This window comes from Zeus faber, assembly GCF_960531495.2.
Source record: "Zeus faber genome assembly, chromosome: 8".
Classification (NCBI taxonomy): Eukaryota; Metazoa; Chordata; class Actinopteri; order Zeiformes; family Zeidae; genus Zeus; species Zeus faber.
The window spans coordinates 16,977,659-17,005,456 of NC_137195.1; the positions used below are offsets into that span (position 1 = coordinate 16,977,659).

At 43.2% G+C, this 27,798-nt stretch overlaps 2 protein-coding genes across 2 annotated transcripts; one reads left to right on the forward strand and one right to left on the reverse strand.

Annotated features, from left to right (window-relative positions):
- Window positions 1-4,791: 4,791 nt before the first annotated feature.
- Window positions 4,792-8,039, forward strand: LOC307234325 (uncharacterized protein; the record flags this gene model as incomplete). Its single annotated transcript, XM_080005998.1, has 4 exons — window positions 4,792-4,937; window positions 5,524-5,662; window positions 6,253-6,360; window positions 6,621-8,039. 4 exons carry the CDS (start codon window positions 4,792-4,794, stop codon window positions 7,431-7,433), a joined length of 1,206 nt encoding a protein of 401 aa, XP_079862124.1. The 3' UTR covers window positions 7,434-8,039.
- Window positions 8,040-11,984: 3,945 nt separating this feature from the next.
- LOC307233466 (beta-1,4-galactosyltransferase 3) lies at window positions 11,985-19,896 on the reverse strand (the record flags this gene model as incomplete). The annotated part of the gene is made up of 6 exons (XM_080004802.1): window positions 11,985-12,231; window positions 12,917-13,021; window positions 13,136-13,258; window positions 14,323-14,510; window positions 15,266-15,501; window positions 19,629-19,896. The coding sequence occupies 6 exons, from the start codon at window positions 19,894-19,896 to the stop codon at window positions 11,985-11,987; spliced, it is 1,167 nt and encodes a 388-aa protein (XP_079860928.1).
- Window positions 19,897-27,798: the final 7,902 nt, after the last annotated feature.

A 27,798-nucleotide genomic window follows, 5' to 3' on the forward strand; every position in this document is an offset into this window, starting at 1 on the left:
AAATACCCCCTTTCGTGCAGTTGGTACGATCCAAAGTGATAATGTAAGCCAAGTACTGTTTGTTAATTTTTAACCCGTCGGTGAAAACACAGAGAGAGAGAGTGTGTGTGTGTGTGTGTGTGTGTGTGTGTGTGTGTGTGTGTGTGTGTGTCTGTGTAAAAAGAATTTGCTCTCACCTTATAATCTTTTTTGCAAGATTACCCATATTTGACATCTAACCCATATTAAGTTGGCACTTAAGAAGAAACAGCATCAACAATCCAACAACAACATGTGCTTGTATGTGTGTATGTATGTATGTATGTATATTATGTATATATACATAATTGCCTATTCCGTATACATAAGCATATTCCCTGGGCTATTAGAAATTTTTCCTAGGACATATTGTGTGTTATCACCGGGTGCGTTGCATTACATTTCACTGCATACATGTATGAAAGTATGTATATGTAAGTGACGAATAAAAATCTTGAATCTTGAATCTTATGGATTGAAACACCCAGAATTCCATTCAGAATTCAAATATTTTCTCTCTCTCTCTCTCTCTCTACTTTTAGCTTTAAATGTTAAGTGGGAAATTGTCGCCTTAAGAAAATAAAATAACATTTAAAGTATTCTCAAATAGAGAGGCAGACTGAGGGAAGCATGGAGTGATGCAGTGCTGGTACCAGGCCAGTGCACACACACCGCCCTCCATGGCTCAGGGCCAGGCTCAGGCTCAGGGCCAGGCCCGGGGCCAGGGTTACTGACAGACGTAAGGCGGGGATGAGACGTCGGTCCATGGTCAGTCTAAGAGTCTCGAATCGGATTACGATGTAGATTCAGGTTGTTTGGGGGTGGGAGGAAATCCACGTTAACATTAACCTCCATGCAGATGGTTACCTGAGCCCAGAACCAAACCCTGCAGGGGTTTAAAAAAAAAAACACCCAAAAAAAAAAACATTTTAAGAAAAGCAGCGAATTTTCAACAAAATTCACTCTTATTTTGTGCTTGCTCAAAATGCGTCCCAAGTTTCTGTCGTCGCCGTCAGATATTTATATATAAAAAGTATAAAAGTCAATCAAATCAGTCAACCCCATGGTCAGCTATACTCCTGAGGACCCCCTTTCCACACGTCACATCTGCTAAATGGCATAAGGTCCAACAAGCTCCTGTAAGTTTACTATTTCCCGCCAATTATTGTAATATGTTGTCGGAGAATTTCTCCTGGGTGGTCGGTGAGGTTGTTCTGCCCGCTACAGGAAAACAAAACTGAGAGTATTAAAGATATTTATCGTGCAGAATAAAGAGAATGATTCAGAGCTGCTTCAGAGCAGTGTTCTGATCAGTCTGCCCTCGCTTCTACCGATGAGAGGTCGTGTGCCATTGCTCAGGTGTCATTCACAGGACTGTGCCCCTCAATCACATTCATTCAACAAACTCTCAAACTCCGGTCACAGATACAATCTTACTGTTCCATAAAACAAACCACAATGCTCTGTCGAGCCCCCCCCCCCGGGGATTGTCCTTATCTCCACACCAGGCTGAGTGAAGATGGAATGTGATCTTGTTTTTCATTACTACAGTAGGCATTGTTTACAAAGAGCAGTCTCTTCATACAAACTCTGAGAGACTCAGTAAAAACCCAGAGGAAATGTGTTTTTATAAAGCTACATAACATACAAAAGGCTATTGTCCTATATAAAATGTGTGAAACATCATTCAAAGAATTGATCATGTGCATTTTTCTCTCACAATAGTTATTGAGGTGAGTACCGTCACAACCATGACGTGTCCACACTGTCTCTTTGGTACATAAATAATTGTTTTAAATTATGACGCGAATGTATGTATTTTAAATAAAGTCCAGCGGCGGCGAGCAACAGAGGGAAAACAAGATGGCGCCTGTATTCAACTCATGCGTGTCATGTGAAAAAGTGTGTTGATGTCACCACCGTCAAAAACATCCAAATCATCCTCAACGGAGGCTTGGATATAATTTATGATCACAATAAATAGTAATATGGCTTGTAATGTTTCATTCACGTAATACTTAATACGTCACTTAATTTATAACATACATAATTTCCCCTTTGTTTCTTCCACATACAAGCCTACAATATTTCCTAAATATGTGTATCCCCAATGAAAAAACCCATAAATAAATTCAGTTGCACCATTTCATAATCATTTTATAAAATTTCACCAAATTCAACATAATTTGATTCATTGTAATTTTGCATAATTTCATAGTAATTCCATTCAATTCTGATATTCCAGCAGCTATCGATGGAGGAGAAACAGGGACATGAAAATAGAAAAAAAAATCAAATTTAAAAAAAAAAAAAAAAAAAAAAAAAGCAGAGAGTTAAAGGAGGGATACCTGAGAAAGGAAAAGCAAAGATGGAAGTAGAGGATGGGAAGCCCAAGCTGTTAGTGTTTCGAATGAAGGCGAAAAGAGGAGTAGGAGAAACACAGAAAGGCTATGTGCTTCGAGCCAGGTGAAGCTATTCTGGTCAAACTGATGGAGCCGGATGGTGCAGGAAGGACGAGGGAGATCTACTGCACCGCCCGTCTGCTGGAGTCATGGACCTCATGGAAAATGTGTATTAATCATCCACTTCCTGATGAAGCTGACGGAGCGTTTTGGAAGACTTTCCATTTTTTTTTTTTATTGTATTATTATCTTAAGTTCCTGGTGTGTTTTCTGATGTTTATTCTTGAACATTGCAGTTTTTCTGTCCTTTCTATTTTACTGTTCACTGTTGTTAATATTTACAGAAGGATAAAATGCACATGACACATTTTTATTTGTTGTGCCAAATTGTTGAATACAGTTGTTAAGCAAGGAAACACAGACGTGAGTCGTGAAACGGTTGAAGATGTTTGTTGTAATAAGGCCACTGCCAACACCGTCAGATGGAGCTTTCTTTGTTCAAATTAATTTGCTTACAATCTGTTCCTCCAATGCAGTTGATTTATTAAAGTAATTGTCCCGTTAAAATAAAATGTTTTTTTAATGTCAAAATTGTTATTTTCTATATTTAATTCTCATGATAAAAGTTGCATGATGTAAGTATGTAAAGTACATGTGAAATAGTATAAAAAATGAACAAGTGAATATTCAACATTTAACAGCATACTGTATGTGTAGATACAATGATTCAAAACCTAAATCTACATAAGACTATTTAGCTTTTTATTGTGTCTGACTGTGTTGGCTTAACGACAGGGAAAACACATTTTATGAAAAAAAAAAAAAGAAAAAATCAGGAGGTTGCACCGAAATATTACTTGATTGCTGAGACCTTGTTCCATAAACATACGTTTAGATTTCTTAATATATAAATCGATATATTTTCAAAATGAAAACCTGTCATATCCAAATTCTCAACAGTCAGTGAGACTTGAACATACAGGCGTCAGATAAACTTCCAGAACAAGGCGTGGACACCCTGGGGGCCCTGACTTGGGAGAAAGAGGCGTGGAAGCAGGAATAAAGAGACAAGTATGTTGACTCATGTTCAGACCTGACGCTGCGGCCATCTCACACTGACGCACAGGTAGGTCCTCGATGAGGTTTCTGTCGAATGAGCTTGGGCATCGTTCATTTTTCGTAACTTCATTCATTCCAGTGTGTAGATAATGGCTGATACACATTGATTTATAAAAAAATAAAAAATAAAAAGGAGAGGGAAAGGCATATTTACTGTGTTGAGTCTGTACTGACTGAAAGCTGTTTTGGTGAGGGGATTTTATTTTATAGTGATGGTGATGGGTTAAAATCACGTTATCTTTAACTTATCAAACATTTGAATTTCTTCAGTGTGTTTTATTTTTATTTATTTGACTTCAAAACCACCAAACGGCCCTTCTACCTACTTAACTACCTACCTACCTACCTGCTTACCTGCCTACCTACCTGCCTACTGTACCTACCTAGTAGGAGGGAACTGTCCTGTGTATGACAGGATCTGAGATGCCTTTGTGCCCCGAAAACACGATCGGCTTGTTTTGATGTCGTTTAGTGGGTTACATCCCAACAACCTGGACGGCGGCTCTTGAGTTCAAGGCAGATGGGCCGTCCGAGTCAGATCACATCTCCTATCTGTTGTTACAACACTCGGCTCAAGCGATGCGATAAGGTGTGTGGTAAAGGGGCAACAGAGTGCTGAGCTGAGGTCTATTTTATGTTCCTGAAACAAAGCTTGGGTATTTACCCGACAACTCCGGCCACGGTTGGCCAAGCATTAATTCACAGGATCTGTGGGATGATTTATCTTTCCCCAGAGGCTGGTAACTCAAGCGTGCTACCAAAACTGGTTTCTCTGGATGTAGAAACTCCCATTGGAGATTGGACACCTCCATCAGGTTCATTCAGGGCTCAGAGAATGTTGTCGGGGTGCATTTTCCTTTTTGTTATCGTTTAGCTCCACTGCGATATGGAAATGAATTTCTTTAGTACTGTACAGCCACCTATATACTGCACGTGTGTGTGTGTGTGTGTGTGTGTGTGTACACATCCCAGCTATTGTCTTCTGACCTTATCCTGTGCGCAGCATCGCTTTTTTTGATATTCTGTATATATTTATCTATGTTTAGATTTTTATTCTTTGAGTATGTTTTTCTTCTTTTTATTTAATTTTTTTTTTTACTTTTTGGTATTTTTCTCCATTTTTCCATCCTCGTTTTTATGCTTTCACACTGCTTATGTTTGTTATGCAAACGGTCGTTTGGGCAGCGGCACCGCCACAAATCCCTCGCACCCGAGCGTGCACTGGGCCTAAAGGAACTGGTTTCCCTCCCAGATGGCATACTCCACCGGCACAATAGCGGCGGGCTGTTTCGGCAAGGTGTACAAAGAGAAGTACAACGACACCTGGGCTGCCGTGAAGAGGGTCCCACAGCACCTGATCGACAGGAAGGACCTCGAAAGAGAATGCGAAGTGTACAGGTAGGCGTGCCCGGGATGGCCGTTCAAGGGCCTTATAATGTTGTTATGGAGACTTACACAAATGGGAATTGTTAAAAAATAAATAAACGAACAAACAAATAATTTAATAAATAAATACCATTTTATATATATATATATATATATTTCAAGCCATTTAAAACACATGTTTTTTAAATGACGAGTTGTCCAAGTACAAAAAGTCACGTCATTTGATGTGAAATCCACACGTTTAACCACGTGCCACCACGTTTGGAACGTAGGTGTGTTTTTTTGGTTTTTGTTTTCAAATCCCATGTCCGATGAAAACTTCCAAAAAAAAAAAAAAGCTCCAAAAAGTCACACCGTTTCACAAGACTTTTTTTTTTTTTTTTTTTTAATTCTCTACGTCTGCGAATATTCTGTAATATAACCGTTCTTTGTACGTTGCGTGCCGCGTCTCACTTCAGAATAACGCACATTTTGTTTCAATTTCTTTACTTTTGGATTTAGAATTGAGTGGAAGGCGTTTTTCAAAAGGTAATCGTTTTATCCCTCTCTCTCTCTCTCTCTCTCTCTCCATCCGGAACCACCAAACGCGGATCGTCAGAAAGTGCAGCCATCCCAATATTGTCAAACTACTGGGGAACATTACCCTCAAGAGCTCGAAGTGGATTATTCCTATGGAGTTCATTTTCGGAGAGGACTTGGAGACCACCATCTTCTCAGCGTCAAAGTCTAAAATACAGGTAGGGTCTGGCCGCTGCTGACCTTAAAATGTGGATAAAATAAATCTGTATTCTGATTAAAAAAAATAAAAAACAATAAATTATTATTATTAATAATAATAATAATAATAATAATGAACCAAAGGCAATTGGTGTAAGTAATATAACTTATTATGATGGCATTCATTCATTCAACGATTAGTTTGTTCAGAGTCATGGCTGCTTATTATTCTGAAATGTTAAAGAGGAGTTGGTTATGAAACAGACTGAACAGGTCAGTCCGGTTGAAATGTCATTTCCTTATTCATTTTCGTCCGAAAATCGAGTGAAAGGGTGGAGACAATTGAGTTATTAAATACAGAAGAAAATCTCCAGTTACTGTATATCCCCAGGTATCTCGAAGGCTTAAGGTACGTCACCACAGAAGTGCATCCTTTACATATACACAGGAATATTAACTGGCTTACGACAGTTATCTGAATTACTCTTCGGCTGTTTTTTTTTAACTAAAACGTCAACATGTCAGGACAACATGAAGCCGGTCTGCTGTCGCCAATCGCAGTCAGAAATAAAACAAACAAGTTATTCTATTATGACGCTCGTTTCTGCAGTTGACCACGGCCAACAGGGGCACCATTATAACTGGGATGTGCGAAGGTCTGCTTCACCTTCACTCCAAAGATGTCGTCCATCAAGACCTGAAACCTGACAACATAATGGTGAGCGACGGACGCGACGGTTCTGAAAACACAAGACAACCTGTGCAGTTAAAGTCATGGTTCTATGAGGGGGTGACAATAAATACAAAAAAAAAAAAACCCCAAAAAAACAAAACAATGGACAGTCTGTTTTATCGCTAATAAAAAATAAATGTTTTCCCTCGCTTTGGACGAAATGACAATGTCTTGTTATTGTACAGCACTCACTGAACCATTTTGCTTTACTGAACCGTTTGTTAAAAGAAACGTGTCCTTCCCAGGTCGAACATGGAACCAACAGGGCGGTCATCATCGACCTCGGCCTGGCGAAATTCTTCCGCGGCGGCCTGAACTCTGCCATAAACAGGGGAAACGATGCGTACTCCGCCCCGGAGGTGCTGAGGATGGGCGGCCAACGGGACCAGCGCTCGGACGTGTGGGCCATGGGGAAGATCATCGCCGAGCTCTGCGCGAGGATTAGACTGTACACGCCCAGCGTCAGCCCGGAGAAGATCAAGGAAACCCTGAGGGGTCAGCCGTACTGCCAGGCCGTCTGCAGGATGGTGGAGAGCGACCCGGCTCGGAGGGCTTCCATGCTCGGCGTGATGAGTGACATCAGGAGGGCGGGTGGAGGAATTCTCGACGCCAGGCCCCTGGCGGGGCACCTCCAGCCGCCCGCAGCCCGCCACGAGCTGCGAAACCGCTCCCCGTCGCCGTTAAACGGGACTCCGTCCCGGTTTCAGCGGTCTGAGTCACCGCGGAGGTGGGACCGCGCCCCTTCCCCCAAACCGGAGCCCGCAGCCCTGCGGCCTCAAGCCCCCGTGCAGCGCTCCCCCTCCCCGCGGCTCAGGGAGGACGGGAACAGGAACCCGGCCCCGGTCACGAACACAGCGGGTCTCGGCCAGGACTTTATGAGAATGATGCTCTACAGGGAAGCCGCGAAGGACGTGCCCCACGGCCTGCCCACCACAGGGGTGGTGCGGGTGCGTCGCTTTGAGGAAAAGGACGGAAAGGTGGAAATATTTGAGCAAAAAGAGGTGGTGACAGAGGGCGGAAAGATCATCAAGTACAATGACATCAGAATTAACAAATAAAAAAAAATAAAAATAAAAAGGGCACATTACAAAAATCCCTTTGGGGATGTTGTGGGAGGAACATGTGCTGGGAAATGTATTATTTTAAGTGTAGTCGTTTCGGAGCCATGTTTTGTGGCATTTGTATTGTCGGCTACGTCACTGTCACGTAATGTTAACGGTGGTTGTAGTGAAGATATGACTGTTCACCTGTCAATAAGGAGATACAGGAGCCCTTGTTTCTCTACACTAGACATATCATTTTAATAGAAATGGAACTTCACTTCCGCTCCAAATTGAAACTGGCTGTCGATATCCAGCCCTGGATACTTTACCAACTTCATATGTCTGCACAAAAGAAAAAAAAAAAAAATGCATTTCCAATCAGCAAGACGATACACTCAGTTTCAACTTTACCATTTTGTTGTCTCGAGAAAACCGAAAAAAATATGCCGACAGTAGAATATGTAACAAAGTCAAGAAATTGATTTGGTATTGGTATATGTTTAATTTGGTGAAAAGACTCAACTGTGAATATTTCTGAACGTCTAAGCTATGACTGTATGCTTGCCCTATTGATTGAACGGTGTCTCTATATTTCTATTTAAAATACCTTTTCAAAACCTCTACTGCCAAGTTGTTCTTTTGTACATAAATGAATACAGTTTGAACTGTGCAACACAATGTTTTAATACGTTTTAATAATTATGATTGAAAGATTAAAGACCAAAAAGATGACTTTGAGTAATTAATTTTATTAATCATAATATAAGGCCACTCGGGACTGTGCAGAATTGACAGAGCGGAGTAAAAAGACAAAAAAAACAAAAAACAACAAGTTGTTTATGGAAATGATCAAATCAGATATCAACTTGCACGGAGTGGATTTGGAACCATACGTTTTAAAAACACCAGAAGAAGGATACAAGGTTCATATCCCTGATTATTAACCAGTGAAATTCTCTTTCAAAAGCCCCAGTGAGTGAGGGGTCAACCTTCTAGTTCAGGAGTCTCGAACTACAGGGCCACATCCAGCCTGACGCTACATGGTGATAATACAGTATTGATAAATCTGGCCTGCAATTTTCTTTTTTTTCTTCTTCAAATCACAATGCTTAATGAATCCACACAAATGTACATAATGTTTTTAAAATATAAAACAGAATTAAATAGATCATAAGAGTGCTATTTCTAACAGGATTACAAGGCAATTCACTAATGTGCGGGAGGAAAAAATAAAATAAAATAAAACAGGCCAGTTTCCCCTTGGAGCCCAACACGACACCCCTAGAAGAAGACAACCTGGCCAGTGGCCCCCAGGTCATTAGAGTTTACGACCACTGTTCTAGAGGCTCCCTGGGAAGGCAGGGATTCACTTTGGTAAGAAACCCTCTACAGGGGACAGATACTGGGCCTTTTTTGTAATTTTCTTAAAGTGGGTAAAAAAAAAAAAAAATTACAAATTAAATTAAATAACCAAAGCAAAAAAAAAAAAAAATAACTGGCTGTAGCACTTAATATTGGGATTCAGGATAATTATCAGCATAAGACGATTGACCCTTTACTGGAAGACTGAGGTTTAAAGCATCTGCCCTGCTGCCCTTGAGCAAAGGGCACATGTTTGGGTCAGCGAGTAGCAGTGACTGGGAAGGCAAGCTTTTTTTTTTTTTACCTCCGTTGATACATAAAGTGTCACATATGGGGAAAAACAGACGGAAACCCGCAACTCTAAACACATTCACACTCCTGACATGACCGGGCCTCGACGTTCCAATCAACACACACACACACACACACACACACACACACACACACACACACACACACACACACACACACACACACACACACACACACACACACACACACACACACACACACACACACACACACACACACACACACCATAATTTAGTGTTAATTATAATGTGAGAACGCTTTTGTTGAAGCCACATTTAAAGCAGAATGTGCACAAAAACCTCCACGAAGAAAAGAAAGGATCCTTCTCTCTACCAGGTCTCACACTTTGTATATATCTAGTCCTTTGTACTTTAAAATTACAATACAAAAGCTACATAAAATTAAAGAACTTATTTCGAAAGATATGGTGATAAGCCAGGGCAACGGCTTCACATTTGACAGGAAGGTATAATTGAGAAATTAAAAACGAAAATGAAAAAAGAAATTTGGCTTCGATAGGCTGTGAAACTGAAATCAGGCTGGATCGGTACGGCGCTGGACAGGAAGACATGATAGGAAAAGGCCACACACGGAACGACGCAGAGTACCAGAGACCACGGAGCAGAGTGCCACACACACACACACACACACACACACACACACACACACACACACACACACACACACACACACACACACACACACACACACACACACACACACACACACACACACACTACAATCAGACTTGGACGTCTTTGGTGTCAGGAAGCTGCGTTTCTGCTGTAGTCACGACAATCATATCGGTCAGTGGATCCTAAGTACAGAGGGTTCTGGAGGAAGGCGAGTAAGAAGATGGAGGGATGCCGACGGCAGAAGGCAGCAGACGCCAGGACTACGGGAAGAAAGACAAAGTGTCCTCCTCCTTCAGTATGCCGCTCATATTTTCTAAATGCACGAGGCGTCGCCACAAGCATCGCTGAGATGCGTGTAGCCGTGCAAATGGTGAAGAACCTTGCTTTCAGATTTAACAGAAATGTATTATCTGTTGTGACAGTACTCAGTCATATTGCCAGAACGACTTGTCTCAAATTGGCCTCTTTTCTAAAAACACTTTGCGTGCACTTTCTCCGAGTAGCTTGCCATGCCCTGCATCCGAAATGATGTATTACAAACAACACCCATCATCAGGCGCACTTAAATATGCGAGTAAAAAGGACGACGGCTTTTCAGACAATCTACGTCTTCATAAACCACGTCTTGCCCCCCACAATGCATTGGGAGAAACGCGCTCCAGCGTAGTGTGCAGTGTTTGTATTTTACGATATTTCTCCGGGTATAGTACCTCATCCACCCACTTTTCACACACTACGGTTTCGGTTTTAGAACACTTAAACGCTACTTTGCTATTTGGCCATTTCGGATGCAGCTCTGGTCTCAAAACAGCGACGCTACATGGCGAGTCGGGAACCCGTGGCCCGACGCGTTTCAAGCTGAGAACCATCTTGTAATTCCAGCCTGTGATGTGTTCCTGCACTCGCCCTCCCCGACTGGAACATGTCCCGGTCAGAAAAATTCCAGTGGCGCCCTGCTCGGAACCCCCCACACCCCACCCCCAAGTCCAGAACTCCTAGAACGGCATCGACTGAGGACATGGAAGAGATGTGTACGGTAGAAACATTTTAGCATACAATTGTTCCTTGTATATACACAAGGTGGCGGAAGCCAAGCCAGCAGCAGGTTTACAACAAAAGCCTTTTGAATATCTGTAGCGAAAATATAAACATACTTCTCGACATGATACGGGGACAACGGATATGGAAAGCAGCGGGCTGATCACAGTCACTCTGCCGCCGGTTTATTAAAAGACCACATATGAAACTAATCTAACAGTTGACGCAGGATATGTTGAAAAATAAGGATGTGGGTTGGAAGAAAAGGCTGTTTTGAATGCACTTGACCCCGATGGTGACAAGGACCCATTTCACGCCACGGTGCCTGACTCTACGCAGGCAGTTACGAGGGTCTCATTGTCCTACGAGGCAAAAATCAAATTCAACAGAATGTGGGCTAGGCCTCCCAGACTTTGACTTCCACTTGGAGATCGGCTGAAAGGGACACGCCTCGCGAGCAACAGCTCTTTTATAAATAAGGCCTCGGTAGTTTTCAGTTCGATAACGTCAAAAGGAACTTCCAAGCTCTAAGCAGACACTTAAAACTCTCCATAGTCGTCCTCCTAAAGTCAGCTTTCTAACTCAGGTTTTTACTAGCAGCTTTTCACACTAAACTGGCAAATGGTAAAGATAAAAATAAACATTAAAAAAAAAAAGAAAACTCTCCTAAATCCTCGTTAAGAACGAAATTGAATATTGAAAAGTCAAATTCACCTCCAAATCACAGCGATTTAAAACCACAGCATCTACTCGACAGCCACCTAAAATCGGAAACGTTTCAAACTAAATGGGAAAAAACAAAGACGGAGATGAGATTCTAAGGCAACGCGAGGTGTAACCAGCTATCACAGCGCTGTAGATACAACTTCATATATTTAGATACATTAAAAACTCATAGAGTCCATCATTTAACCGTCTCCTCTTCCCTGCAGGTCCATCAGAAGGTCCAACCAGCGGTCCAACAGGACAGCGCTCCCAACGAACCCCATCCCTCCATCCCAGCAACCGTTCCTCATATACAGTACAGACTTCTGCCGGTGTCCACAAAAATGCCTCTTTCTGGGTTCATGGAAGCAAAATGGCTGCAAAGGCTCCCGATGGGTCGGTAAAAACCTCCAGGCTGCCGAGGAGAAATGATTCAACCCAAGAGGAAGGTTACAAAAAAGAAAAAAGAAAAACAGAGAGTCCAGCGGTTCTGTTAGTCCCTCCCGCTCAGGCACTAGCTCCGGGGCCGGTTGTCCTTGAGCTCCGTGGACGCTTTGGCTGAGGACACGGGGCCGCCTTTCCCCGCGGCCCGCGGGGGAGGCGGCGGGGTGGGCGGAACGGCGTGGAGGCCGGCCTCGGTGCCAATGTTGACGGTGATATTGGTGTAGAGCGGCAGGTAGTGGCGCGATACCACCTCGTACTCTGCCGTATTCATGCCGTCCAGCTTCCACGTCTGGCGAGTCTTGGAAAGCATGTTGAACCTTGGAGTTGGGAGACGGATGGAGGAGGAAGGGGGGCATGAGGGTATTAAGGACATTCATGATTAATCAATGACTGATTATTCTTCAGCGTTCCATCACATCGATGAAGCTCATAACATTGACGGAATAATGTTGCCATTTTGCGAAGAATAAAAATGTAATGATTACAGCCGTCCACTAGAGGGAGCAAATTAAAACGCCATTGAGTAAATGACATCCCTGTTCTATGCACCAGAGAGGGACCCTGAAAATGATAATGGGAACCCAAATGCCCCTGAAAGTGTATTTTCTTAACTGCAGAAATAATAGAAGAGTCTAAAAATTAGACTGACCCTAAATATGTGTCAATATGCTTGTATTTCTTACCTCAAGTGAAGGCATAAAGATTTAGTCTGTTTTTATGTGTGCGACTTAAGTCCATTTCAAACTGTAAATCAGATGCCATTGTTTTGCCGAATGTGGACAGGTCACCAACAGAAACATTATTTCAATGATCATAAGCACTCAGCCATCAGCTAAACCCGTCTAATACTTTCACCGTGATGGCGCAATGGCACTTAGCGACCGGCGATTATTCATTCATCCATTATTGATTGAGATTGTTTTTTCTGGTAACGTGCCTCCCTTGATGGCGTTTAGTGAGGAGCCGGAATGAAAACGTTTCGTGCAGACATTTCAATTTTACCTTTTTGGATTGACATCGTTGCCTTTATCCAGCTTGTGTTTGATCATCTTGTACCGTCCGACTTTGAGAGACGGACGCGTGATAATCATTCCTCCGAGGGAAACCCTGGAAAGGACCAGAAAAAAAAAAGACGTTTCTACACTGTGAGCAGCCGCCGCGCACGCCCCGCCCACACACAGGACTAAGCTTTGCTCCCCGGTCTGGAAGAAAACCCCATACCTGACCCCGATGTCGTCGTCCTCCCCGCCCCAGCCCCAGTAGTTGTTGGGGAAGCCGTTCATCTTGAGGTAGTGCAGTGGTGTCAGCGCAGACACTCCTCCAAAATACATCTTGTATGGAAGCCTGTAGGAACAAACAGAGAGTGGGAAACACAAATTAACCATTGTGCATCAAAATATAATGTAGCATTTGATGCCAAATATTTGATGCAAATTGATCGAGGCAAAGATGTTATTTAAATGCAGTATTTAACCTTGAAAAATAAATCTACTATTGGGAAAAAAAGAATTATTTAGGAATGGGTTTTAAACCCAAGGTACCTGGATTAATTGGTTACCACGAATGACAAATCAAAGGGAATTTAACACAATAACGATATACCAGCCATGGCGTGTGGGGAATGAAGTCTACACTGTCTGGTTCGATCCCACAGAGGAGCTACTGTAGCACAGATTGTTGAAAAAGTGAATGCTGCTATGATAGAAAGGTGTCAGAACACACAGTGCACCACAGCTTGCTGCGTATGGGGCTGCGAACAGCAGTGCCAATGCTGACCCCTGTCCACCACTGAAAGCACCTACAATGGGCATGTGAGCGTCAGAACTGGACCATGAAGCAATGGAGGAAGGTGGCCTGGTCTGATGAATCACGTTTTCTTCTACATCATGTGGATGGTCGGGGTTAGGGTCCGATCCAATCGAGCATCTGTGGGATGTGCTGGAACAACAAGCCTGATCCACGGGGGCCACACCTGACAACTTCCAGGACTTAAAGGATCTGCTGCCAACGTCTTGGTGCCAGATGCCACAGGACAACTTCAGAGGTCTTGTGGAGTCCACCCCTCGACGGGTCAGAGCTGTTTTGGCAGCACGAGGGGGGAGCTACACAATATTAGTGGTGGTTTGTTGTGGCTTATCGTTGTTAATCAGATTATCTGCTATTTATATTCAAAATCCCATGTTAAAAGAATCCAACAGAGTTCAACTTTATTTCTCCTCCCCCCAGATGAGAAAACCTAGAACGACATATTTGATAACCGCTTCAAAAGGGAGGCAGCCCAAAATCCCCCTGGTTCACTCTCATTGGTCAGGATGTCAATTAAACTGCCGGAAAACTGCCAAAGTTCCGGGCACTCAAAATACTGGGGAGGACTTTTACTTTCCCAACCTGGATGTCCACAGACTTACTTATAGCCAAATTTATCCATAGCCACAGCTGCGTGCTTGGGGTTGGAGTCGCAGGTGTAGGTGTTGCGATCGTCCTCGGGGATGAGGTCGACATCGTGGAAGAAGAGGCAGTCCCAGTCCTCCTCCCTCATGGCTTCTCTGAAGCCCACGTTCATCAGCTTGGCCCTGTTGAAGGTGTAGTTCCCCGCCTGAGTGTGGGAGAAGCAGACAAAACACACCGTTGGCATCACCTCGGCGATATTCACAGAAGAACACCACGCACTTGTGTCTCGGTGACGCAGCATCACAAGCCGAACGCAAAAACAAAATGGTGAGGCTGAAATCAAAGTATGACAGGCGGTTTGGGTAAATACACCAGAGAAAGTCTCGGCGCGTTGATCTACTGTCACAATCAGAGCTGCAGTAATACACCGAAACATCCGTCAGTATAACGAATCCTGTTCAACTGGGTGAACAAAGTGCTGTTGTTGACGACCAGAGGACAGAAGTGCGCCGTCCCCCGGGTAAAGTAACCATGACAACCCAAGACTATTTCCAGCGCCGTTTTGCTGATGCGTGCAAGGAAAAAATGCAGCACAGCTCCATGTGCACGACGTGTGGAGCTAGTCGTACGTGGTGAGATTCAACAACAAAGCAAGTTCAAAAGGTGTAGAGATAAAGAGATGGACGTTAAAGATGAATGGATTGTCACAAGGAGCTCAAGAGCATACACACTCTTAAGCCTCTCAAGTCAAGAACCCGCAGGCACCTGCATGTCCACAAAGTGATCACTAGATGGCGCTGGCCATTCAGCTTAGATTCCACCTGGCTGCTGCATACTAAGAGAACCACATACGCCACATGGTTTGCTAAGAACCAGTCTATCAATAGGCTTCTAAAAACTGAAATGCTTAAATACAACAATGAAATTGCTGTGCGCCAGGTAGCGCACTATGCGCCTCACCTGGTGGATTATGTAAATGCCATAGTTGAGCTGCTGCCGCTGCAGGAAGGGGTGCAGGTAGTAGAGGAGGAACTTGAGGTGGTGTTCTCGGCTCCTGTGAGGGATGATGATGGCGGTGCGGTGCCGTGCCTCACAGTTGGGCGGCCTGTAGCGCCCCCCTCGGACCACCATTGGATTTTTACGCTGGACCTCCGCCAGGGTGAGACCTGACGGAAAGCTAACGTGGATCGGTCCACCTGTGGGGGGAAAAAAAAAGGATGCCATTTTGAAACAGCTGTTACTACAGTAACAACCCCCGCCCCCAACCTCCTCTGCTGCAAATTACCAGGATGTGACTGAATCACCTGCTAATCTTTATTTAAGGGAATGGTTTCCAGCTGGGTTGCAGGCAACCACGGCAGTTACAGAGAAACGGAGGACGACAAGCATTTTAATGTGGTGATGTATGGATATGAGGGTAAATATTGGCTCTGCAAATAGGGAACACAGGGAGTTGATTCAATAAACAATTCAATAAAGGTTGAGCCGTGCATAATTAGAATTTAATCCTATTTGTGAGGAAATCGGAAGATTTTCTTTTGGTTTTGCTTGAGTTATACTGAGCCCCTTCCTTGGTCTGGGCGGTACCTCATCATTTAGCATCAACAGACATCACCATCGCCAGGTGAAATATAGCTGTAGTCTTTGGCAGAAGATATGACCCAAAGTTTATTGAAATATGTTGTAATAAACAACATAAACATGTAATAAACTGATAGTGTGACATTCCAAAAATACGTGATAAGACAACACACTCTTTCATTTTCCTGGTCACATGTGTTGACTCTCGGGGAAGCGGGCCAGTGACTTCTCCTCTTCTTGTCAAACCCTCTCCCATCAAACGGTGGGTGGGTTCATTAATAATTGTTCCGCCCGGTTGAATGTTCGGCAATACCTCAGTGACCTTTTATTCCTGGAACTAATAATGACCCCCCCCACAGGTTTAAGCCGCAGCCCTACGGATCAGTAATCAGGATGTAGTGTGAAATTGGTTATAACGTTATATAAATGCTGGTCGCCTGTCACACCCCCCCCCCCCCCCTCGGATCCAACATCCTGGTCAAGCACCTTACCCATAAACAAATATGATAGTTTTTCAGCCAGTAATAAGACCTAATGTTTTTATAACTAGGGCTGGGGTAATCGAGAACCAGCTTGTAAATGGTCAAATGCAGTGGAACTGATAAGACACCGCTCAGACAATCCTCTCTCATTAGCGTCGAGCAGCTGGGCGCTGCCGAGGACACCGACGCGACCAGTTTACGGTATGTCGTTTTTGTAAAGCAGTCGATCTCGATCACTGACACAACTCCATGTCAGAGTTGCTACGTGCTGAGAAGATGGCTGGCAAACAAAAGTGAAACAGGTGTTGAAATACAAGGGAAAAAATATAATTTGTGGGCAACAAAACAAGGTGAAGTCTACCGATGATGTTAAAGGATTTATTCTCCCCCTGACAATTTGTACAGAGGGAACCAATAAAGAGTCTTCATTTTGAAAAACTCACCTTTTCAGTGCTTGTGCACATACTGTACAACAATCAGCCACCACATAAAAACCACCACTAATAACAACAAATTTTGCGTAGCTTCCCCTCGTGCCAAAACAGCTCTGACTCCTCGAGGCATGGATGCCAGTTGACCGGTTGTCCTTCCTTGGACCTCTTTTGGTAGGTACTAACCACTGCCTACCAGGAAAACCCCACAAGACCTGCTGTTTTGGAGATGCTCTGACCCAGTCGTCCAGCCATCACAATTTGGTCCTTGTCAAAGTGGCTCAGATCCTTACGTTTGCCCATTTTTCCTGCTTCCAACACATCAACTTCAACAACTGACTGTTCACTTGCTGCCTCATATATCCCACCCCATGACAGGTGCCTTTGGAACGAGATGAGCAATGTTAGTCACTTCAACTGTCAGTGGTTTTAATGTTGTGGCCAATCTGTTTACCTTCGGGTCTCTGATGGGCCTACTAACACACAAACTGTGAAATAAGACAACTCACCGACATTTACATGAAACAAAAAGTCCCTGCGTATTGTGTAATCCACAAGCCTGCCGTACGACACTGAAAGTTGGAACAAACTTTTAAATGAGGCCTCGTAGATCTAATAAGAGTCAAGATTCAGCAACTGGATTGCTTATTCCTTGCATCACATTTGTTCTGAAACTGACTTTGGTGGACTGATAATGTGAAATAAGTGAACGTTTATGGAGAAAATACAACAGAACCCGGAAGTGAAGCTCAAACCCCATTGGCTCACAGAATGTAGAACTCGTAGTCAAACCCCATTGGCTCACAGAATTAGGGGCCTCGGGAGGGAAGCGCCATCCACTGAACCTCAGATACATATATTAACTTGGTGAAAAGACCTATGATTACAAAATGGCATTTCCTTCTAGCTCGCAGATATTAGACTTGAACAATTAAGGATATTTAATATTGGGGTCCATGTATTTTGATATATCGATCACGTGATCTGCAGTTCTCATTCACGCCCATCAGCCAAAACAAACAAGGACAATATAGGAAGATGGATTACACACTTACAGACTCTCTCTGTGAGAGTTATGAAGCAGCGACAGCAGGGAATGTGGTCATTAAAATAAGCTGTCAATAACTCCTGTGACTTCCAACACCCAACTCCAAAATATCACACTTATCACACCTCTGCTTCTGGCTGTCATGGTAAAGCAGGCACCAAAGTCGGTGAACTGTCATTCATTTGTCAGGTTGCAGAAGCTGGATTTGGTTTGAGCACCATTACTTTATCAGACCTGCCAACCTCGGGGAAATATTTTGAGCACCACAATAGTGTAACAGGGAGCCTCCGTGGCGTGGAGTTACTGCAACTAAATGACTCCATCAGTTATTCACACCGTAGCCGTCTCGTAACGAGGCTTATCACTTACGCGCTTATCACAAGCGACTACTAGAGCTAACTATATACAGTATACAAATTCATATCATCAGGATATACCCCTTGAAATGCATCATCTCATAAAGTTACCCAACATTTTTACCTACTAGAGATGCACCGATTGCAATTTTCTCGGCCGATTCCGATAACCCTTTTAATTCAGTTGAATGTTCATAATAAAACATTGACTATAAAGTTACTTTTACATTGTTGTCCAATCATTTTGAGTTTACATCCGTGATCGGAGAAATCTAATCCTTATCATTTGGTCCCATTGGGTATACAGTATCTGCTGTACGTCAATGACAAATGCATTGTGTGATCTGATCACGCTCATGTGATAGGCAGCTGTGCATACAGACGAGACAAGAGATAACTTGCTTGAGATTTTGGGGGTTTATTATTGTTAATTATTTACTATCGAACAATAATAGAACACGGAACGGTCTCTGAGTTCCAATTATAATAGAATTTAGGACTGTCACTAAGTTTCAGTATAATGCAACCTGAAACACTCAGTCTCCTCAAACTCGTTCACTGGAAGTCCTCCCTCGCACACCGTGCATTCCACCAACTGAATAAAATCGAACGACTCGTTTTACTGAATGACTCGTCAAGACCCGAGTCTCAAAAAACAGTCAAACCTTTCATCAGACGTGCACTACGAACAACCAGAGCAGACGCACCGCTGTGGTGACACAATAGATAAATAATTTATCTAATCTTCTTTGTTTACCTTGAAGTACCTCCTAACAGCCATGATTTTCTTTCTTTCGCTATCTTTGAGCGTCAACTACGTTACATTAGGTTGGTATCGGGTTTGAGTATCGGAGCATTTTTAAGAGTACATGAGCACTGTGTGTGTTATGTGTGTGTATTTATTTCTCTACTTTTTTAATTTTTAATGGAAAGAATGCTCCCGGATGTAAATTTCAATGTAAATTCTTATAGGCAAAACACAACAAGAAAATTCCCGAGCAGGAAGAACTTCGCACCTGTCATCACACAAGGAGACCAGGTTTATACAGCTGAGAGGTTCCATCAATGCTGTTTTCACATTGATGGATATTTAGGTCCAAGTTGTTGTTGAGCGACATCCAAAGGATTTCTATCACTTAACACTTGAAACTGAAATTTAAACTTCAGTGAAATTAGCTTATGATGGTGCAGCCATAATCACCATTCATCATTCATTAACCCATGGTTGGATAAAGAGATCTCCCCAGTACTAAAGTGAAAAAGGATAATAAAAGATAAAATAGATAATAATTAACAACATTTCTCTAGAGATTGTATATTGTTTTAGAACTTTCATTGTGTAGAACATTAGCGCACATTTTCGTATCGTTTAATTAATAACAAAACTGTGACAAAACAAGGAAGGAGCTCGGCGGGGGAACTCACTGGTATAGGGCGAAGTCTTGGGGCAGTAGGGCATCTGCTCCGCAGCGCTGTGGACCTTGGCAAGAACGGAGAGGTTGGCATAGACATCACTGCCGCCGGCTCCTCCGCCCGCCGTGTGGTTGCGGCCCGCGGCGTCCGTCTTGCGAAAGATGCGGATGAAGTAGTTGACTCTCTTTTGGTATCCCTCCCGGGACAGCAGGGCCATGACCACCAGCTGGACCCCAAGGAACATGAACAGGTAGCGCCATTTGGACTGGATGCTCACCATGGCGACAGCACTTTGGTCGCCACAGGGATGGGAGCCGGGAGGTTTGGGCGTCACTTGTTGGCTTGTCACTATGGCAGCTTGTCCAAAGACTGAATCACAAAGGGTTTGGTGGCTAGTAAGGGCAGTGTAAACAACCTGGGATTATGGAGTCAAACAGTACCATTCATGTCTCTAAAACAGCGGAATGGGCGTGAACTGTCATATTCCTAGTTGATACGTAGAAGAAAAAAAAAAAAAAAAAAAAAAATGGAAAAGCAATCCAAAGGGCACTTATCGTAGGTCGTTAATGTGAGAAACCACCAAAAACTGAGATTTAAAAAAAAAAAATCTAAAATAAAATTTAAAATCCTTTAACCGAACTTTGGGTCTATGTTCCTCCAGTTCACCGCATTCCGGGCCGCAGGTCGGCGAGTGGCAGAGAGCTGCGTAGGGTTCTGCTGGTCCTCTTGGCAGCCTGGACTGTGTGGCAAGGTCTAGTCCACATCATGCAGGGCCCCCCACCACCACCGAATTCCGTGGGATGTTCAGCTCAGCTCCCACTCCTCCAGTCGAAAAACGGCAGCGTCAGTTATCTCTCTCTCTCTCTCTCTCTCTCATTCAGTCACTCTCTCTATTATGTTGCCTTCTGCTCTCCTGAGGGGGGGCCTCCCCAAAAATAACAGGCGGCACAGCAAAAAGGGAGCATGTGTGTCCATAAAGGCCCTATCCTTTACAAGGGATTACAACTTCCAACTGGCCCACTACGGGGCTGACTGGCTGAGTGACTGGCTGGCTGCACAGGCAGAAAGACCAGACTGTGGGAGGGGTGGTCAGAGCTGTGTTTGGAATTGTTGGGGTGGGTCGTGGAGGGGGGGGGGGGGGGGGGGGGTCAGGCACAGAGAAGCAGAGAAGAAGCCGGAGGGTGAGGAGGTGGGTGAGAGAGCAAGGGAGGACAAACAGGAGGAGGGGAGAGCACCCTTTGTCCTGCTGCTATTGTCCCATGGTGACGCAAACGGCGGCTCGCACACGCTTCAGGGGACAGTGTGATCCATGTGGGGCGGGGGCGGCAGAGCCACCAGACTGGACGGAGGAGAACCGCAGCCAATCACAGGAGCCTGAAAAAGAACCACAGCAGAGAAAGAGGGAGAGTTGATATTGACTCACACTCGAAGGGTCGAAACTGTTGAGGCTAGCAGGTTTTGCCCAATTACAGCGGAACAGGCTCGCCGCGTAAACAATGATGAGCGGCACAAAGGAAACGCAGCGCGGACAAACACCGTGTTTACTGTATTTACAATAACGCCACACGTTTGGACGGAGGGGACACTGAACAGGTCTGACGCGGAGAAGTCATGGAGACGTCCACAGTGGAATTAAAACGACTGCGCTTCACCTTGCGGGTGATAAAAACGGTCTCCGGCCTTCCTAGAGTAGATCAGTTAGAACGAGAGAATGTATGAACATGCACAAAGACTACCATGGTTAGAATGGGCGCTGTAAATAAGCCAATGCAAAAAAGAAGAACAGAAAGTTGATGGAAGGAGAACAAAAGGGGAGACAAGTAACGTTTGTGTGTGTGTGTGTGTGTCCAACGCCCCATAATCCCCCAATCCTCGAGTGCTGTGCTATCCCACACATACTCACAAATCAATTAGTGCTTGTTAAAGTAGCCAGAGTCTAACTACTAATCCTAATCCCAGGGAGCGCTGCAAGAAGTGCAGATTAAGAAAGAATGGCAAAATGAGAGAGCGAGCGAGCGAGCGAGCGAGAGAGAAAGAGATAGAAGGGCAGAGAGTTTAAAAATGGAGCCAGGTGAGACACTACTCTCACGACACCAACAAAAATTGCAATTACTCTTAGATGCAGTTGAAATGATCACATGATTTGGAACACTGCCCCTTTTTTACTATCTAAAGTATTATTAATTATATTCATATTGGAAGGTAAATGTGAAACCACGGCACATCAGAAAGTCCCCCCAACTTTGGATGTGGTGGGATAAGTGAGGATCTTTAAATAATGCAACTTTTAAACAGATTTCCGTCCCTCACCACTTTCATTTCTTCTTCCTCATTGGAGGTTTATAAAAAATGTATCTTATAAAAAAAAAAAAAATAGGGCGTATTTAGCGAGCGTTGTTATATGGACTAAGTCAATTCCAACTGCAACATCAATATTAAACCTACATGCCGTTCAGCCCTCAACCTACATGTCATGTGTACACAGTCAACAATGCATAACGTCATTTGCGCATTTATGTGCGCAGTGCACATTCGCTTCTGCAGCAGTTCCTGAACCTCCCAACTAGTCACACAGCATCACACACATCACACACTGCTCGTTAGCTTATATAAATAGGCAAAGAAAGAAAAATTTGGAGTGTTGAAGTAAAGATAAGCCATCTATGGACAAATATTATCGGCGAGCTGAAAAAATTTATAGAAACAAATACATACAATTTAAATCACAATATATTGCGATACGCTATCTTGCCATACCCTATCGATACACCGGTTATGCGCTTTGTTCACCTTGCTTTTATATCTGGTATGTAAAATTCTGTGAAACAGACCGCTTAAAAATGCACTAAATAAATATAGTATGATTACCCACCCGTTAATAAAGAATAATTATGATATTTGACAAGGCATGATCACGATGAAGAACAAACATACTGAGTTGCATGTCACTTTACAGCTTTCATTTCAAAGTACCAATGTCAACCCTGCAAACTAGAAACACTACATTTACAATCTTTTAGCATTTACAAACAATAATTCTGTACTATCATTTTATTTTGACTCGTTTCAAATCATTTGTATGTCCTTTACAAATGGAACTGCCAGTATGGAGGAACAACCTTCTGGAGATCTAGGATTATCTTTATTTCGGCCCGTCGTGCACACCACCAGCGCGTTAAACCGCAGCACGCACATCCCAGCGATCGGATTTATCTCAAGGCTATGGCAGAAGACAGAGAGGAATTGTCATTCTTGAGAAGGAAAAAAAAAAAAAAGAATAAAGAAAAAAGAAAAATTGCTGTGTTCTTGAGAAGTGGGAACCAGACAGAAGCCGACGCCTCGTGTTGCTACAGAGGAGTTTGGACATGAGCAGATGGGGAGGGATGTGACCTCTTCATAATCACCTCATAGATGATGGATATGATTCATGTAGTCCATGTGATTATGACTTCTCTTAATCCTACAGGAGTGGAGTTCAACTACCCAGTGGAGGAAGGGGAACCAGAACACAAGCATAAGCTTTAAATCTAAGGAATCAAAAGTTGACATGACCTTCAAACATAATACCACTTGGAAAAACATTTTCTTGGATAAGCTTGAAGCTTATCCAACTGCTTTGTTTTGTCAAATCTATATATTTTTTGTTTTTATCAATGTTAAAATTTACAATGAGAAAGTTCAACATTTTCAGCTGAGAGAGCTCAACCTCCCATTGAAAAAGAACACTGTAAAAAGCCTGTGGAGCGCGCGCGCGCACACACACACACACAGACACACACAAAAAGAACAATGACTCCAGCCTGCTTTTCATACTTCCTCCTCATTCTACTGTCAGCCACAGTTCTCTACAGACGAGTAATGATCTGTCAGACTTGTTTTAGCGCCGTAGGACTGCATTGAACATGAGCTGTGCTACACAGTGGAGGAATTTGGCAGCAATGACTCCTTCAACAAAGCAGAGGACTTGACTTAGCATGTGTATAAAGAGAGGCCCCGGCACCCGGAATTAGATTATTTTAGTTTCTCCCTTTCTTCGTTTCTTTTAAAAAAACAGGGGAAAAAAAATAAAAATTAAAAAAATAAATAAAAAACTCGCACTGAGCTTCACCTCGAGAGATGAAGCGGGAGGCAAAGACAGGCGGACAAACAGGGGAGCTGGAAGGGGAGAACGAGGAAGCAGCCAACGGCCAGGACAGAAACCCCTCTTCTACTACCCCCCTCCCCCCCGACGGAAAACACCTCTTCTCTACATTTAAAACAAAGAGAGAAAGGATGTGCATGGTTGAAATGGCACTAGAGGCTCCCAAGCGCCACACTGTTAACCGCCTCATGTAGGGACGGCGATGATGGTGGATAAGGGCGAACAAATGGTGTCTCCTCTGCCTGGGGGGCATAAATATTACAGATCTGTATACAGTGTGTCCACATGCATGCTCACACACACTCGAATGAGCGCCAGAGCCGCCTGGGGAGGCCGGCGTGGGGATCTGGATGAGCGGAGAGGACAAGAGGATGAGGAGAGCGGGGGAGTCCGAAGAAAAGATGCGTATGCAACACCTAAAAATAGAGCAGACGCCGCCTGGCCATAGAAAACCTGTTACACGCGTTTTGGTTAAGTGAGGCAAGATGCCACACATCTGCATTCTGCTTTCCTCATATTTGATTCAGAAAGCCCTTAATGGATATTTTATGTGTGGCTTCACTAAGGAGCTTGGTGGGGCGGGCTGCAGCATTTTTTTTTGTAACCATTAAGCTGTATTGAGGCCATGAAAAAAAAAAGCCAATAGAATACAGAGAATGAAGCAAATCTGGAGAGCATCTGGCAGGAGCAAGGGGAGGCTGCACAGGGCACAGGTTGATGCAGCCACGGGGCTGGACTACGTTGGTCAAGGCTTCCACCTCGTAACCCCATGACAGTGGAGAAAGGCTTCTTTAGAGGATGAGTCCTCCCATCTGCTCCAAAGTGCTGTATCACTGAGTGCTCACCGGCCTTGAATACCAAATCTTTGCCACAAATCCTCTCCATCCAGAAAACCCAATCAAATCCTGCTCACTGCAGGGGAATAATAATAAAAAAAAAAAAAAAGAAGCTCTTACAGCGCGGAGCCGTGTTTCTCGGTCCAGTCCTCCGGTACCGCTTTGCCTGCAAGTTTTAGCTCCAACTCTACCATTTCACACCTGGAAGGACACACTCAGAGAGAGAGTAGAGTTTGAGCTGAAACTACTGTAAGTGGTTACTGGAGGTCCGGGTTTGGAAACACTGGTGTAGGATACAGTCTGACTGGAGGAATTGCAGGTGCGTGGGCAAAGCATTTGCCAGAGTGGGTTTTATTTGTACCTAAACTTTAATCCTAATCTGGATGAAAATCCCAGAACGTAATTGTAAAAAACAAAACAAAAACAATAAACACTTACAAAAGGCACAAGACAATATCAAAAGGGAGAATATAATTCATAGAAAAGTGTTAAATATACAGTATACTTGCCATAAAAACTGCATTAACTCACCGCTCAAGAGAAGGAAGAATACTACCCTGAGACAGCGGTTTGTCGACTACATCTCTTCCGCTCACTATCAGTATCACGCAACCATGAGGCCACAAGTTCAGCGACTGGACCGACCACACCCACTAACTGAGCCACAGTTAGAGCCACGCCCACTGCCGGAGAGCCCCTAAGGATAGTTCTGAATTTGTTTAGCCTCATTGAGGATGTAATTTCAGTATCCGGCAAAAAACCTGTCTCTGGGGAGATTTTCGTGCAAGGCTTTCAACACTTTGGAGGAGAGATGCATGATGGTGGTATCAGGTATCAGCCAGATACCTTATCAGAGTATCCTAAATGCAAATATCCAATACCCAGGGCCATATCATACTGTACATGTTAAGTGAGAAACGCAATTTGATTTGATGTGCTTTTGCGTCTCCATTTGAGATTTGACAACTTGAAATCAGTATCAGCTGTGAAAATGTGCTACATGTAGATGCCCTGGGCTCTGGTTGTGTGTGTGTGTGTGTGTGTGTGTGTGTGTGTGTGTGTGTGTGTGTGTGTGTGTGTGTGTGTGTGTGTGTGTGTGTAGGTGGATCGGGTGGCACCCGTGGGACTTAAATGTGTTCATGCAGAACACATTTGTTTCTATGTACAGGTGGTTTGAAACCTGCTGAGCACCAATGCGAGGCGGGGATGGGGCAGAGTAAAGATGTCTCTCTCTCCCTCCGCTCTGTATACTTTAGCTGAATGTGAAATTTTTCGACACTTGAAAAGAGTCAGCCTCAACAGCGTAATTGCCGCCTGCTTACCGTACATCAGATTGTATTATACTACAACTATCAACTAGTAAAGGCAGAACGCTTATTCGTCTATAACATTTCAAATACAAAGTGCTTTGGATAAAACATAAAATACATTATATAAAGGCAAATAGTAATACGAGGATATAAATAAAAAGCAAAAAAAAACAGATAGACATTTTCAATTTTATGATTTGTGATTGACCGTGCCCAAAGGTCCAACCATGTTTTCCAATCTGCCGGGCAAAATTGTACGGTTGACTGTGTCATATCATACAGCAACATGGACTGAAATTTTCACTCGGGGTCTGAGAACGTCATTAAGGACCTGAATAAGAGTCATCTCAGTACTGTGCCCCAAGATCCAGATTGGAAGTTATCCAATTAGTCAACAGTCCCTGTCCAATGGTTTTTAACAGGGACTTAATAAGAGCTGTTTTTAGGGTCTGTGGAAAGATTCTTGATACAGTAAGGGGGAGCTGTTAACTATTTGCAACACATCTATCGTCAGCCAATAGAGAACGTGTCTGGGAAAAAACCCGCCGGCAGAGCACCAGTGACATTACAATTTTGTTTGGCATGAGAGGTTTGATGGCTCGTCTAATATTTACAACTTTGTCCCTAAAAAAAGGGAAGAACATCGTTGCATTTATTTGTAGGGAGAAGCGCACGATATCTGCAATTATAAGCGTTGATTGTTTTAAAACCATCAATTGAAGTGTTTTTAACTAGGATTATTTGTTTATAATGTCTACTGTGTTGATTCAAATAAATTAAATTAGTCATGAGGTTTTTTTTTTTTTTGTTATCTTACCCACAGCTCAAAGAGATTATGTTAATTTGGTTTTAAGGTTGATTTGTCATTCAGGCTGCAAACTCGTCTACTTAAAAAGGAAAGATTAAAAAAAAAAAAGTATATACAGTACCTGCACACCGCAAACATCTAAATAGTGTGCTATGTGCAGCATCAGGAGCGTTACATTCCCTCACGCTGTCTACTGCTGTATAATTTAACACCCTGGATTAGAACGACTGAGGGCTTAAAATTCTTGGCAGGGCAGATTTGAGATAAGTTTATTGCCAACCTCATAGAAAGAGAAGGTGTGCTTCGATGTCAGCTCACCGCGGCACCGTAAGAGAACAACATCAAGCCAAAGTGGAGGCCCACGTTTCTAACAGAAAGGCACCTGGCAAACCACGAAACCAAGATCCTCAGGGTGAGAAACTGGAGAAAGTAAGCGGATCATTCATGTTCAGAGGAGAAAACAAAAAGCTGAACACCGTTGGGTGTTTTCGTTATCGTGTAACACAAAACAGTATTTGAGGTTAAATTTCCTCATGGTGACAAACATGGTTTGACTTCCTAAAGCAGAACCTGTAATGGAGACAGAAACCGCCACCATCACTTTGATATAAGAGCACGTAATAACGCATTACCACCTCCAAACATAGTCCGTCAATTTCAAATGTACATAATGTACTTAATATTTTCTTGGCATAGAAGGTTTATGCCCATAGAAGTGTTTATAAAATTAGCATAATATGAAACTTACTACGTTAAAAAAATAACTTTCTTTCTGCAATACTCCCTTGGAATGACTGGACTGTGGCTCCCGTAGTGTTTCCCTGTGAACAAGCAATGCTGCGTTTTTGGTCCCAATATCGACATAAAGTCTAAAATATAAAGTATTTATAAGACAAAGTATTTCCGGTCACAGAAAATTACAGAATCAGCAGTAATTATGAGTTCTAAGTTCAATGCTTAAAAAAATAAGTTATCTGAATAAATTACTTTGGTATATACAGGCTAATCTCAATTTAAAACTGAAAATCGACACATGAATACGATTATATCATAATTAGCCACAATTATAATATAAATATCAGAATAT